At 38.0% G+C, this 15182-nt stretch overlaps 1 protein-coding gene across 9 annotated transcripts in view; it reads left to right on the forward strand.

Annotated features, from left to right (window-relative positions):
* USP25 (ubiquitin specific peptidase 25) overlaps window positions 1-15182 on the forward strand; it is an 86547-nt gene that overhangs the window by 10597 nt on the left and 60768 nt on the right. For all 9 annotated transcript variants that reach the window (XR_014938858.1, XM_015880498.3, XM_085527573.1 and 6 more), the window contains exons 2-3: window positions 8102-8179; window positions 8934-9078. Coding sequence is in view for 6 of the 9 variants with exons in the window: in XM_015880498.3 (XP_015735984.1) it covers window positions 8102-8179; window positions 8934-9078 (223 nt within the window). In the remaining 3 variants the exon portion in view is untranslated. The remainder of the gene's footprint in view (window positions 1-8101; window positions 8180-8933; window positions 9079-15182) is intronic.

Consider the following 15182-nt stretch of genomic DNA (forward strand, 5'->3'; position numbering starts at 1 on the left):
ATCGAAATACAGGATAACACAATATAATATATTATAATTGAAATCAAGCTAACGAATCAAGCAAAATAGGAGAGAGAATGAGTCCCAAAACCGAGAGGCCTACTGTGAATCTGGGCGAAACGGCGAAGGCTCCCACACACTTCCCTGAACGCCAGAACTCGAAAGACGTCAGTCCAGCCTGCCAGAGAGATAATATAGTGTCCAGGTCCCGTGACCCTTCTCTGACCGTGTTGTTCTCTGGGAGATGTAGTCTTCTATTGTAAGTTGCACATTCAGTAAAATTATTCATGCTTTATATGATGTTATGATGTGGAATACTGATAGCAAAATTACAAAATTATTAAACCATGACAAGGCTCTTTTGCTTCTGAGTGGAAAATGATTGGAAATTTTGCTGTTGGAGTTCAGTATTTCTGTTGTTTGATGGAAAATGTGTTGGCATCATGTTGTTGGTAGGAAGGCAATGCAACTTTAATTTGCAAAGGATCATAGAATGGTTTGGGTTGGAAGGGACTTTAAAGCCCATCCAGCCCCAACCCTTACTGTGGTCAGGTCCACCCTCAGCAGCTTAGGCTGCCCAGGGCCCCATTCAACCTGCCGCTAGGGATGGGGCACCACAGCTTCTCTGGGCAGCAGTGCCAGTGGTAGCTTTGGTGCTGCCATAGATTGTGGGTGACTGCAATTAGATACCATGGACTATGTGTTATAAGGACTGGCCTTAGAAAGTGTGATTTAACTTTTATTTAGGATTCTCACGTTGAATCTGTGACATCCTTTCTGATCTCGTAGAGCTTATAAGCAGCATGTTCTTTGATATCGGTCATTAACAGCTGCAGTCAAAGTGACCATTCTGGTCTGGAATACTGGACAGCATGCAGCTGCAGTATGTCCTGTCATGGGCTTAGTATTTGCCTGGTGTGCAGTGCACTGTATGGCTATATCAGGAGCATTAGATCACTAGAAGTGCTGTGCTGCTGTATTAATTTTACATTTATCTTCTGCTGGAATAAGGTTTCTGCAGTAGTGCTGAAGTAGGGCAAAGATTGTGAGAGACTTTTTTCCCCTCAGTTTCTCTCACTCCATTAAAAATGGGATTTAAAAGAAAAAAAGCAGAGAAGTTTCATCTTCTCCCTTGCACCAGCTCTGGCTCTCTCAAAGTCAGTGGGAAATGAATTAAAACCAAAGAACAGTTTTCTGGTAGTGTAGCAAGAGCCTGTGGCAAGTGGCTGGAGTATAAGGCAGTGGGCAGTGCTGTCTGACAGGAAGGAGAGGGTGGCACCTGGCCACGCACGCATGGTCTGGTGCTGGCAGGGGCCACAGCCTGGAAAGCACAGCTGCCTCTTCAGAAACAGTTTGTGGTCTGACAGTACCCTTAGACCTTGTTATTTGCAGGTATTGCAGACTGGGATCCTGCTGGCATGAGCAAACTCGAGGCTTCTAAAGTTTGTTTATTGCTAGAGCAGTTGATGTTGTCGTTACTGTAATGGCGGAGTAAGAACAAAGGACTCACCTGGAGTTTTTTAGTGGGATCTCTTTCATACCATGCAGAGCAAGGTGTGAAATTGTGATGGTTGTCTGGGAATAAAAGTCATTTAAAAATCATTTAAACAAAACCCTGACCTGCTGCTTGTGGGATGAGAGGTAGGTCTTTGCCTTTTGGTGACAGATGGATAATAAATGGGTGATGTTAGGGCTGTAAAGTCCCTCAAACGTGAACTAAATTAACTGGTGTTTGGCTGGGATGCAAGGAAAATCATCTTGGAGCGGGAAGCTAAAAATATGCAGCATTGTCTTAGATCTCAGAATGACTAATTTTCATTATTATTATTTTACACATTCAGAAGTACTTTTGTAATGATAGATGCAGTGAAATTGATATCCTAGACTGTAATTTTTCCTGTGAGGAGTGAGCTTCTATCTCAGTGATGTTGCATGGGCTGATACTATGAAAGTTAACATTTGGCTGTGATGGTGTATGTATATGTGAATGGAAGAGGAAAAAGGAATAGAAAAAATACTTTTACAACAGAAAATGACCAGGAGTCATTGTAATAATAATAATTGGAATTTATAATGATGTATACCTGAAGAGCTGGCTGTATACCTATAATCTTCTAGCCTCTTTTTTTCCCATGTATATCATGTAGCTGGTTACTGAGCCCATTGGTTTTAATTTGCTGCAGCTTGTGTATACTGTTGGCAGCTCCCTTGATGCTGGGTCCAAGCACGTGGATTTGTGATGAGGACATGAGCTAAAACTTGAGCATTCTGTCAGGGTGGGCATTTGCACAACAGCTGTCTGTGCAAATTTTACCTAGTTTGCTGATTATGTGAGTTTGTGCTTTGAAAGACCCACCACCAATAGCTCTAATAACCCAACAGATTTGGGGGGGAATTAGAGGGTCTTATAATGTTGATATTAGTATGATAACAGCAGAAGGACAAGCCTCACTTGACACTGTTTTGCTGGGAAGTTCTGTTGTACTGTGCTGAAATCATGATTATAGGATCACAGAATGGGTTGGAAAGAACCCAAGTAATAATACTGTGGGGCAGTGGAATTGGAATATAGAGCTGATTTTCTGTGCTTCTGTAATGTGATAGAAAATCCTCTGACCATGTTTAAAGCAGTGTGTTTCCATTGTTTTCTATGTGCTGTGTTACACTATGCATATACTTAGTAGTTCTTCATTATTACTCCAATTCTTAGCCACCTAAATGTTTTCCTCAGAAAACCATATAAAGAGATACTTCCCCTTCTTTTCTCTCCTGGCAGCCCCAAAACCAAGTTTTGGGGTTTCCTTCCTTTTCTGTTGTGTCTGTGTGAATGTGAGGATGTGAAACTACTTGGCCTGCTTAAGGATGGAATAGCCTGAGAACTCATAGAATCATAGCATTGCTTAGGATGGAAAACGCCTTAAAGATCATTGAGTTCAACCGCAACTTAACCGAACAGCTGTGGGCTGACAGGGTTGTCTGCTTGTTGCGAGAATGGTTGCCATCTAGGTGATGATTTGACTCACGTTTAGCTTTGCTGTTCTGTAAATATGTATCTGGGCTGCGTTTGCCATACATTTAATGTCAGTAAATATGTCAAACCAAACTCCTCAAGTGTCCTTTTAAAATCTTATTTAAAAGGTTTAAAGAAATAAAGGTGAATGTTATATTTAGAAGAGAGTAAATGGAATCCTTTGAGTTGTAAAGGATGTCTGGAGGCCATTTAATCTGACTTCCCCTGCCATAAGCGGGGTCACTGGGGCTCAGATATAGTGAATGAGGCTGAGGATAGTGAATATTTATGTGGATACATGCTCCCTGTTGTGTAGAGCCCTTCAAGTCAAATCCTGAAATTCATTGTGAAGTCACTCAGCATTTTCAATTGAAGTAGTGCAGCTTTGTGATTGATTGTGGAAATTATAGAAACGCAGTGAGTATTCTTGAATGTAGTCTTATGACGAATATAGGCTATATAACGCTGTGACTAAATGCGATCCTGCCTTGAACTTTTCACGGAGGACTGAATGTACAGAAGTAATGCACTCAAGCATTTTCCCCTGTTAAACTTCTATTTGATCCAGGCAGCGGTTAGTTGAAAGTTACAGTCGTGGCCTTCTGCTTCCTTGAAGTACGTTTGCTTTCAGCCCAGACCCAGGCAGTTCCCTGCCCGCTTTGCAGCAATTGCTGCTGTAATTGGCAGCCTTGGCAGAGCAGTTACAGGCTGAAAACTTCCATCCGGCCTCTGTGCGCGTCCTTTTCTCTCTGCAGGTGATGTTTTTCTTCCAAGCAAAAGCTGGGCTGCATTTTGATATAAATGATATTTTTTTTTATAAAAATGATATTTTTACCCATTTTCTTGATGAACATGATGTCATGTCAGAGGTTTCTCTTTTCATGACTGAACAGAAGGAAACTCAGTAGAAAGCAGGCAGGGGAACCTAACTAGTCTGTTCTTTATGAAGGTGCTGTAAGGATGAAAAGGTCAGCACCAATGCAGAGATAAAGCTTGGTCTTTGCAATAGCAAAATATTAACATTCTTTTGTGTGTGTTTGTGTGTATGTTCATATATACATACATGCTTCAGAATTTATGTATGTCTGTACATTTGTTCTGTGTTGGCAGAGCAGGAGATGGTAGGTGTGGGGCACATGCAACAGTGCCTTCCCGAGTTGGCTGTGTGTTATGCCAGTGTTCAAATGGGGTACCTTTATGGGATGGATTTCATTTGCCTGTGTAGAACTTGGCCAGTAGCCTATTTGGAGGATGGTTAATGTGCAGCGTCTCTTGGGCTTTCTTCCTTCAAATCGCTCTTTCAGATCGGTGTTGCTTCAGAAAGAAAAGCGAGCATGTTTTGTGTGGAGGAAATGAGTCAAGATGCCGTTCTCAGCATTTGTCTGTGAATTTTATTTCATTTTATTTTTTTGTGTGTCTGTCCCTCATATAAATGTACATCCCTTGGGAAGGAAAGGGTGCATGTAGTTCATTTTCATTGTATTCTGTTCTTCAAATGACCTGTGCAGTGAGGCAATAGGCCCCATTTTCTTCTAGTTATGGTTGGACCATCTCATTTACTTCAAAACATTTCACTTCTCTGTTGGAAACTGGCATGATGTGCTTATTCTTTTAAGTTTTAAAGTGCATGTGTTGCAAATATTCATATTTCAGCATTGCCGTGAATAAAGCCAAAGCTTATATGTTGTTCTTCAGAAGTTGAGGAGCTGAGAAAATAAACAGCTCACAGACTGGCTATTTTTAAAATTCTTTTGCAGGGCAATTCAGAATTAGTTGGTTTTTGAGTTTAAACTTATCCAAATGAGCGCTGAGAAATGGACAGAGTTTACAGTAGTGCTGTAGGACTAGTCAGCATAGTATCTTCCTAAGCAGATAACAGTGTAGATCCTTTTCTGCTTCACTAGCACTGGCACAGCTACTGAATGTGCTATTGTGTGAGGTTATGAACCAGATAATCTTAATTGGGCTTTTCCTGAGAAGAAGAGAGGGATGGCTGAAAAAGGAAAGAACTGGAAATGAGGACATGCATTCCTAATGTACAAATTTGGCATTTGTCCAGGAAAATGGAAGAATTTCCTGTTAGTTTAAATCTTCCAAGAGCTGAGAGCCCTGAGATACATTGCACGTACCTCAGGGAGGCAGAGGAAGGGAGAAGGCTGGGAAAAGCTTGTGCATGAAAACCCTGGGGAGCTGGTGTGCTGTGTGATGTGATGGGGCAGAGGGCTGCAAGGCTGCGAGCAGCTGGGGATTGGGGCATCAGTGGGCCTTTGTTGGCCATCATCTCCTTCATCCAAGCCAGGGTTTGGGTTACCCTGTAGCACTTAATGCCAGTGGAATCTGTTGGCACAGAGCAAGTTCTGGAGCCTTCTTGGAACTTAGTCAAATGCTGTTGGTGTGTGTGTATGTATATGTATTATGTAGTACAGTGGTATGTGTACACTGTGGACATATGTAAGATTCTCATTAAGTAAGCTGCAGCATCTGAGCTATAGGTCAGCTGTGAAACCTGTCATGTACGTTTGAAACTCCAGGGGTGAAGATGGCAAACAGGAGTGGATGTAGGCAGCTGGGAGCTTAAGGGCTTGAAGTGGATCTCAGCACCAGTAGCTGTGTCTGGCTTCATTGACTTTGATGCAGATACTACTATGGATGCACTAAGTTAGAGTGTAATAGTGAATCTTGGAATTATGGGTATGATTACATTTCTTAATCTTCTTATGTGAATAGGGAAGTAAAAAGTAAATGTAAACTTGTTCTCTGATGATTGAGGAAAGGGTGTGATAGTTATTCCTAGGTATTAACTGTCTGCTCTGTCAGTTGTAATGAAAAAGAGTGGAATGACCTGTATGAATACTATTGTGTGGGTGGCCCAGGGTAGTTTAGCTCCCTGTACGGCAGGATAATTGTTAATTTTCCTCTTAATTTCCATCATTTGGAGTTCACTGAACTACCAGCCAGAAATTGTGGAACGGAGTGCATAATCTTTTGGTCTTTCTATATATCTATATTAATTTATATATTTAAGTAATATCTTGATGTCGAAGAAGCATCCCTGGGCCTGGTTCTGATTTTTGAATTACCGATGTCATTGTATGGGGAGCCTCGAAATGCAGCTTTGCACCAGAGTCCTGGAATCTGGATATAAACTGCAGATGTCTAGGTTTAAATGGCACAGCTGTGCTCATAAATTAACAGCCAATATTTTGAGCTGCTAAGAGATTGTTTGTTGGTAAACTGTCTCTTCTGCCTTTTCCCACTCTCTGTGAGCAACTGAATTATCCTTCAGTCTTCTTTCTCAGCTTTTCCAAGTGTTGTATGTGTTGTGGAAGACTCAGGAATTTGTTGTAACTTTGTGTTGTATTTTATATTACAACTATTAACCGTCTTGTTGGTAGCTACTACAAAAGCAGATCTGCTGCTGTTAGGCTGCCCTTGAATTGCTCCTGCTAGTTTTAATACTTTTCCCAAATATTCTTTTTTATATTTCTCCTGCTTTTTGTTGTTTGTTTTTTTTTTCCCCCTTGCTTTTTACCAGACTTTATAAGGGAAACAAGTCTTGCCTTTGTACAGTGCTGTGAAATGCATGGAGTAAACAAATGAGGGGGCGGGGGACAGGGAGAGAGTGGGAGTTTGTTTGCCTCATCGCTTCTCTTCCCTTGTGCCAATAGCAGGGCTTTTAAAAGGAAAAGAAGAAAAGCAAATTGGATTGTTAGCCGCGTCCCTTAGGATCATAAATGAAGGGAGGATTGTGTATGTAATTCATAAACATCCTGAACTATACGCCTTCTATTTCAACTTATTAGGGCATGAAGTGGTGCCTGCCAGGTTAATTTCACACTGGGGAGTTCAGCATTCATGCAGTATTTAATTTTCCTCCTCAATACAAAGCTGTGATAAGGAGAGAATGAGGCTATTTGAATATTTGATTCTAAAGAGCTTAGAGTAAAGAGAAGTGTCTTAGAAGTGGTTGCAAGACAATTATAGTTATTTTTTTTGCATGGAATCTGGAGAGCAACGTGAGACCATTCATTTGTCACTAATAGGAAATAAACCTTTTGTCGGGCAAACCAAACCTCATATTTTACAAAACCTTTTTTTATAGATGAAATTGTTTTCAATTGAGCGTGTGGTGGGCAAACAACAAAAAAGGGAAGCCACTTGCCAGTACCACCAAGCTCTGTTCTCATCTTCTCTTTCCCTCATCTTTCAAAGGAAGAATGGAATCGTTTTGTTTGGAACAGCGATCAATCTTCTGTGTTTTCATGGTTTTAATGGTTAAGATGGTTTCAGAATTTAAGGGAAGTGCAAGGACTATCCCAGCCGAGTACCTATTTTTTGCTTCTGTGATGTGATATCTGAACATGAGCAGACAGTGTCAGCTGTTGGCTGTAAACAGGGCTGGGAACAAATTTTTATTTATATCAAAATTCATTTGCAGTGAACGTGTAAGTTACAACCTCTTTTCCCTCTGTTCTAACTACAAGAATGATTTGAAGTTCTACCACGGATGCTGACTGATTTTCATTTTGTGAGAGTTGGATTCAGCTAGTCTGGGAAGGTGGTTTAGACCGATTCCTAGTGTTTTGCTTTAGTCTTTCTCTAAAAAGTAAATACTTTCTATAGCGTTTCTTCTAAAACATTCAGATGTTCAGCAAAGATTACTTTCTGAGTCTTGAGGTGTGAATGGCTGGAACTTGCGAATGTTAAGGAATTCAGAGTTGAGAGTAATTTGGAGTCAAAGAAATCAGTTTTGATGGGAGTAAAATAAACTATTTCCCCTGCTGCCCTTGAAGACCAAGGTAAAGTTTAATTTGTAGGTGAGCCTACAGCTTTGTGTAGGCTCCTTTTACCCATGTTGTGTAAGCTCACTTTTTTTTTTTTTTTTTTTGTGAAAACTAAGAAAAAAGACCATTTAATGTGAGAATTAATTGCCCAAGTTGCATAAACTAAAACAAAGTGAAGGTTCTCCCCCTTCATGGTGCGTAGAGCTCATACAGAGATGTTTCTGATGTTTGTAGAAAGCACACCCATCAGTAACTCTGCTTTGCTGTTACTTGACTCTTACCTAATGTTATCTGTTTTTGTTTTTAGCATCAGCAGACATTTTTGAATCAGCTGAGGGAGATCACTGGTATCAATGACATCCAGGTACTACAACAGGCACTGAAGGTGAGATGGTTGTTGGGAAGCTGTAGCTAAATGCTTGCATCTTGTAAGCTGATGGTGAAAGCAAAACAAATGCCATGCTTGCTTCCTTCCTGCCTTCCTTCCTTTGGGATGGGGGGAGTGGAGTGGAATTAGGGATGGATAATTCACTTCAGAAGCAGGCCTGATCTGTTTTGGTACTGAATAAAAAAAATCAATCTTGTGATCAAACATGAAAAGACAGGAATGGTGTGACTTGCCCAGAAGCTTACCTTTGGCTTAAGTGTTTTGAGTACTTTGATGCTAGTACAATTGTTTGACACCTGATGAGTTAAACTCTTGTTTTCTTATCAAGGTGTAGATAATTTTTACTAGCACAGACAGATCCTGCTTAGTGTGCAGAACAACGAACTCTTCCTGAACTTGTCACCTTTTGCTAATTTGGCATTGTTTCCCTGCTATTGCAACAGTCACGCATTCCTTCACAATGCAAGGTAATGCAGGAATGGCAGATTTGTGTCCAGAAACATACTAATTGCTGTTGAAGTTGATGAGTTGTGGTCATTGTGCAAGTTGTTGGGTTGACCTATGCTACAGTATCCTAGTTTTCATTGAATGCTTTTTATTTATTTTGGTTAGAAATAGTGAAATATGAAGAAGATACAAGTTTGGAAGCTTTGTTTTTTAACCAGTATTTCACCTAAATATGATATTTCATTGATCTTGAAGCAAAAAAAAAAAAAAATCTCACTTTTTTTTTCTTCATATGTGGCTAAAGGACAGCAATGGTAATTTGGAGTTGGCTGTGGCTTTCCTCACTGCAAAGAATGCCAAGGTACCCCAGCAAGAGGAGGCAACTTACTATCAGACAGCACTTCCTGGAAATGACAGATACATCAGTGTGGGCAGCCAGGCAGATACAAGTAAGTATCTTTTCTTTTCACAAGCTTAGTTTAAAGGCAAGGAAACAACAAACTTGCCTGTGAGTTGACTGATAAGTCTTACTTAACAACTCTGAGACTATTACTTATTCTTTCATTCTTTATTTCAACATTGTGGTTATTTGTTTTTCTTCAACTGATGGTCAGAGGGTGCATATCTGGGTTTTTAATCTTTTTTTTATTATTTTTTTCTCCTTATTACAGGGTCTATTTGTGGGATGTACAGTACGTAATTAACAGCAAAACCTAGGTAGTCTGACAGTTTAAAAAGGAAAAAAAAAAATAAATTGTGTAGAAGAGTCTGTGAATGTGTTTCCTAATATGCATAAGGGTAGCCTTGCCCAGGCAAGGGTGACCTTGCCAAAGAGATTGGTATGAGTTTAGATTTGTATTTAGATCTGTGTTTTGTAGTGAGAGTAGGTATTCAGTATGTGAAATAAATACTAAAAATTGCTTTTTAAGCAATGTAATGTCATTGATATGTGAGGTCTCACTGAACTTTGTTTTTCTAATCTTTGTAGATTCAATTACTTTGCTTAGGTAGGTGCACAGCTAATTTTTTGGAGAAAAATTAAGGAAGAAACATTAAAGTAACTATTTTATATTGTGGTGATGAAAAAGCTACTGATAGGAAAAGCTTTGTGTTGAAAGCAAGCTTGAAGTTTTGTGAAGGACTGTAAAGGCTAAATTTATTTCATGTATTTCCTTCCCAAAATTCTAAACCTTGCCATACAATGTTTTTAGTTAAAATACGTATTAGTTCTTTGATTTTGTGGTTAGTACATCTGTGTAGCTTTTATGGAATCAGTAGAATGTTTAGCTTCAGGCACAGCAGGACTTTTTTTTCCTTCCTGTTAGTGGGTTAGCTGTGATGGTACTATTGTTTGATCATTGTTGTTTTTCTTTTAATTATTTTAATAAAGTTTATTGGGAACTCATTACAATTATCTTTTTGTCCTTGACACCTTGGAAGAAACTTCTTTTTAAAACATTATTCTTGTAGACTGGGGTTGAGTTTATTCTCAACGTCTCAGTTGTGAAAACTGTGTTTCAGTTGTTGATATTACTAGCATAAAATGCCTTAGAAAATTGTATTATCCCCTCATATTAAAAAAGCAAACACATTAAATCCCATATCTTCTTGATTTGTAGTGCCAGAAAATCAGTTGAGTTAGCAGAGACTATTTTCAGTGGACTTTCAACTGTTGATGTGGTATCCAGTAACAAAAAGCTACTGTGGTGGTGGAATAGAAAACTGGAATCTCTTGCAGTCTGTATTTGATTAGATTTAATCCTGCTAATAAAAATATTTAGCTTTGGCATCACTTAATGTGTTATTAAACCTTATTGAAGGTATGAATGACACGATATATAAGACAAGGAAGAGCTGAACTTGTGGAGTCAAAATTAATTGTGATTGACGGTCATATTGCGAAGAATAAGTCTTTAGTTGAAGATTCTAAAAAGGATTTCAGGATATTCCGTGTTCTAAAAGGGCTGCAAGCAGACCTGAATTCTGGCTTCAGCTATCAACACTCCCTTGTAAAAGGAATGTTATTACCACATCTCAGAAACTATGTGGACTTGCTGACAGTATCTTGCCTTTTAAATTTGACTCCCTTTTACTATCACGCATAAGTATAATTGCATGAAGATAATTATAACTCTTATCGTTCTTTACTGCTTAACTATGTGTATTTATTTGGCACTTATGAAGTTATGAGTCACCTAGGTTTGCAGTCTCAGGAAGTTAGATCATTCAAACTGAGGATGAGACAGTAACAGATAAATATCAGAGCTTTTTTTTTTTTTTTTTTTTTTTCCTTCTTCTTCTTTTTTCTTTTTTTAACCACAAAAAAACCTCCAGTCACTTACAGAATTTTTTGAACATATGCACTGCATAAAAAGCATATCTGAATTATTCAGTGGGCTTGACTGATGTTTCTTTGTAATAGTTAATTAGTTCATGGGTAAAATAGGAGTGTATGTAACAGGAAACTGTATCTTAGCCTGGATTGTTGCATTGGTTCTTTTAAAACCTGATGGTAGTCACTCAGCTGAGCACTTTAGTCACTTTCAAAATGGTAGGAGGTATAAAGAAAACCATTTTTTGTTATTAGCTTATGTAGCATTTCAGTAGTTGTGAAAATTGTGGAAAGTGGTTTGCAGACATACTTAGTCTCTTTAAAATCCAGGGGTGACTTGCACAGTCATTGTTATTCATGATACTTGCCTTTTTGCCTTTTCAAAGCAGTATGTGCAAGCACCTGCAAGTGCAGCTTTTTCATGTCAAATGAGCATGCTTCATCTGATCACCTTGCAAAGCTGGTATTACTCTGCAATCTGTTAGAGAGCAGAAAGTGCTTAAATACTAGCACTGCAACATAGATATGAATGACTTTAAATCTATGGTCACTTTAATTATGTACATCCTAGGCACCTTAAATAATAATAAAAGGAAAGAAGCAGTGAGGTAGTACTTTCTAATGCTTTCATTGATATCTCTAGAAATTTTTATTTGCATTAATTCAGTGACTTTTCGTCTGTGGCTGCATATCAGAATTATTGCATTGCCAAGCAAATATCAATTTTCCTTCTCATTGTTTGAGAAACTTGCAGAACCCAGCATTCAAGGAAGCAGCAGAATAAAAAGAAGACATTAAGTATTGTCTTTGAATGAAGCGACTGTCAGCACAAATTCTCTTCCACTCTTTTTTTTGAAAACTCAGGAATTCCTTGTTTAAAAAAATGAATTGCATGTTCTATAGCCAAGACAAAAAACTTGAAGCCTTTTTATAAGGACACTGTACAATTATAAAATTCCACATACACCAATTCTAGAGAGTTGTAGAATTCATTGATTTTAGGGACCTGTTTTTTTTTTTTTTATATCTTCATATTCCTTCACAGTGATTTCAGAATGTCATTCAATCAGCTGATGTTTATATAAACTGTTTCATAGCTCTTGTGTTCTAGAGGCTTCAAAAAGTTCAGAGCAGCATATTTTGGTGTTCCATAGACCTTTTTGACTCCTAGTATCTTACTTAAATTCCTCTTTTTCTTCAGATTTATCAGTTCTGTTCATTGTGATATCCCCTGTGGAGAAGAGAGTACAGTTCGTCTCTTTTGTCTTAGCTGAAAGGTTGCATGGCTCAAGATGATCGATCTTGGTGTCCTCTTGGAGTTTTCTTAAATTAAGATGAAGAGCCCAAATTTTCCAAACCATTGCCCACATTCTTTACCTAGTGCCATTTCTATATTTTTTCTGCTTTTCTTATAGATCCTCTCTAGTTGTTCTTAAACATCAGCAGTCAGAACAAGAACCAAGTTCTTATAAGAGAATGGAATAATTTTCTAAATGTCTATATAGTATTCTGTTATATCACAGTGCAGCACTTTGTATTTTCAATGCTGTGATGATGTGAATTGTAAGGTGAAAGTCAATCAACTGTAGCTCTTAAGTCCATCTTGGCATGAGTCCTAGTCAATCCTTGTTCTGTAGCTGTGTGTTTTACTGTTTTTATGAGCAGAATTTTACACTATTTTATTCTGTCACCGCAGCCAACTTGGTTATCACTGTGTCTTCATGACACTTCCATCTATTTCAGGCGTTGTGTCATCTCCTGTTCAGGTTCCTGGTAATGTCTTCAGCATGGTGTGGCAGAATACCCTGCTTCAAAATGTCAGGAGCCTCGTACCTTGAGGCTTTCTTTTAATCTTACTGATTCACTTGTTCCTTTGCTCTGTATCTATGTCTCTCCCTCCCAATTTGGCTGGTGTGAGAATCATCAGTTCACTGTGCTGTCATCACGATAGTAAGGATGGAAGGAACGACTAAGATGGAGAAACTGATGTAAGACAGTGGTGGTTCATATTTGCTAGTTATTTCAAGCAGTCTTTGTCAGAGCTGTTTGGGTTGGCTGAGCATTTGTGAGGGTGCTGTGTGTTCTTGCCCCATCCAGTTTTAACAGAAATTGGAATGTACAAACAATTAAATTCCTCTAATCTTCTCTTAGGAGCCCACATCCATCCTGATGTTTAATGCTGCATAATACACTGTAGAAAATATCTTGCTTAGCTCTGTAAATGAAAAAAAAGCAATCTGAATTTCTTATTCTTCTTACAATGTTAGTGACTTGAATTTGCAGTCTTGCGGGATTTTTGTACTTGACACCTGCCTGTTGAACCCATCAGGCTCTTTCATTTTCCTTTCCCTGTGCTTGCAGTTGCATCACTGGTTGTTTATCACTTGTCCTCATGTTTAATTGCTACTCCGAACCTGTCCCTCATGTTGAGTTTCCCAGCCTACTTCAACTCAAAGTTTTTTTACTCTCAGCCTCCTCCTGGTACAAGTAATAAGCCCACAAGACAGTAATTATTTTAATAACCTAGGCAATTACCAAGTAAGAAACATTTATTTAAATTATGAAGGACACTTCCTAAATGAGCAGAATGATAAGGTTTTATCAAAAAGATTGATGCATGGGTGTGTGTGTGTGTTTATTGCATATGCTAATATTTTTGTCACAAATCTCAACATACAGCTCAGGATGGCAATTACAAGCTGGCTTTATGGACCAGGAGTATACATCATTATGTGATGTTTTTGTGGAACAAAAATACCTCGCTTAATAGAACAGCTTATTAAATCTACATGCTAATTTTGTTTGAATAAACACCATAAATATGCTAAGCTGAACTGTTTTGATGTGCACTTTTTCCTTTCATAAAGGTGTTGTGGTTTTTTTTTTTGAGAAGCAAACTTCCTTTGTTTGCTTTGTAGTCATGGCTTAATTAAGAACATGTTTGCATTTTCAAATTTCATATTTACAGTAAGAAATACCATTGTGAGTGTAAGCTGCTGCTGAGGACTGAGGTGTTCTTTGGCTGAATGGACAGGGGTAAACAAAATCAAGTTAAAAGCCTGGTGATTGATTTTGGAGAAGTGTGTTTTTCTTTATACCTTTATAAATTCCATCCTTAAGATCAAATGATTATATAGGTCTAACTGCTGGAAATTGGACATCTGAAAAAACTGACTAAAACAAAAATCTCTCTGTAAGAGTTCACAGAACATAAAGTTACTAAAACAAATCAACAACAACAGCAAGACTGCATGAATTTCAAGTATTATAAGTGTATGTGTATAATCTATGACTTGCTGATAAGGATACATTTTGTACTATTTTGTAAACTGATCTAAAAATATAAAATATAAATATATAATATATTTATTATATATTTTATATTATATTAATATTATATATTAATATATATATATATATATATATATATTAAAGAGGAGTTTAGTCTCAGTTTGTTCCCCTTTTATTACTGCTTCTGTTGAAATCTCTTATTTACACTTTAGGATTCAAGTCATACCTGAGCTGTTGTAACTTAATGAGTTACTGTGTCAGGTGAGATGTTGAAAAAGATCTTGGACGTGCCCCAAGAACAGCACACAGGCTAAAATACATTAGCCCTAAATCTCCATTTATTTTATATTTGCTACACGCTAAGAGCTTACATGCAGCAGTTTATAATGGATCATCTGACACCGAGCTTATTTTTCTGGCAAAAGTCAACAGTAGGGAAATTCTGTGTGATGTATAACAATTGCACTGATCACGGGTAGTAGTAGTATCTGGCTGCAGATTTTTGCCATGTCTTTTTTTTTTTTAATGCAAATCATGAACACTCTTTGCACAAGTCTAACATTTCTGGAGGGAATCCTCCTCCAATCCCTGCATGCCAAAGAAAACTGTTCTGTTGATTGACTTTCTGGAAGAAAGTAGAAGTCAGGGATTTGGTGTCTTAATATTTAAGAAGTATAATTACTGTAATATGAATGCAAAAACATTTTTAACACGTGCAATTGTGCTATAAATTAATGAAGAGTGAGGAGCTGGGGAGCTGCAAAGAAATTGGAAAAGTAATGGAAACTGGAGTTTGTTTTGACTTTGTTAAATTTTCTTGCGTCAGTCTTTATAACACTGAGAGCTTTTGGTAACAGCAAAACATCCATCTGTATCATGAGTTCTTTTCTGGAAAATGCTGTTTATCTTTCTTCTTTACTGTTGTATAAA

This window comes from Coturnix japonica, chromosome 1 (assembly GCF_054131305.1).
Source record: "Coturnix japonica strain WE chromosome 1, WE-NBRP24, whole genome shotgun sequence".
Taxonomy (NCBI): Eukaryota; Metazoa; Chordata; class Aves; order Galliformes; family Phasianidae; genus Coturnix; species Coturnix japonica.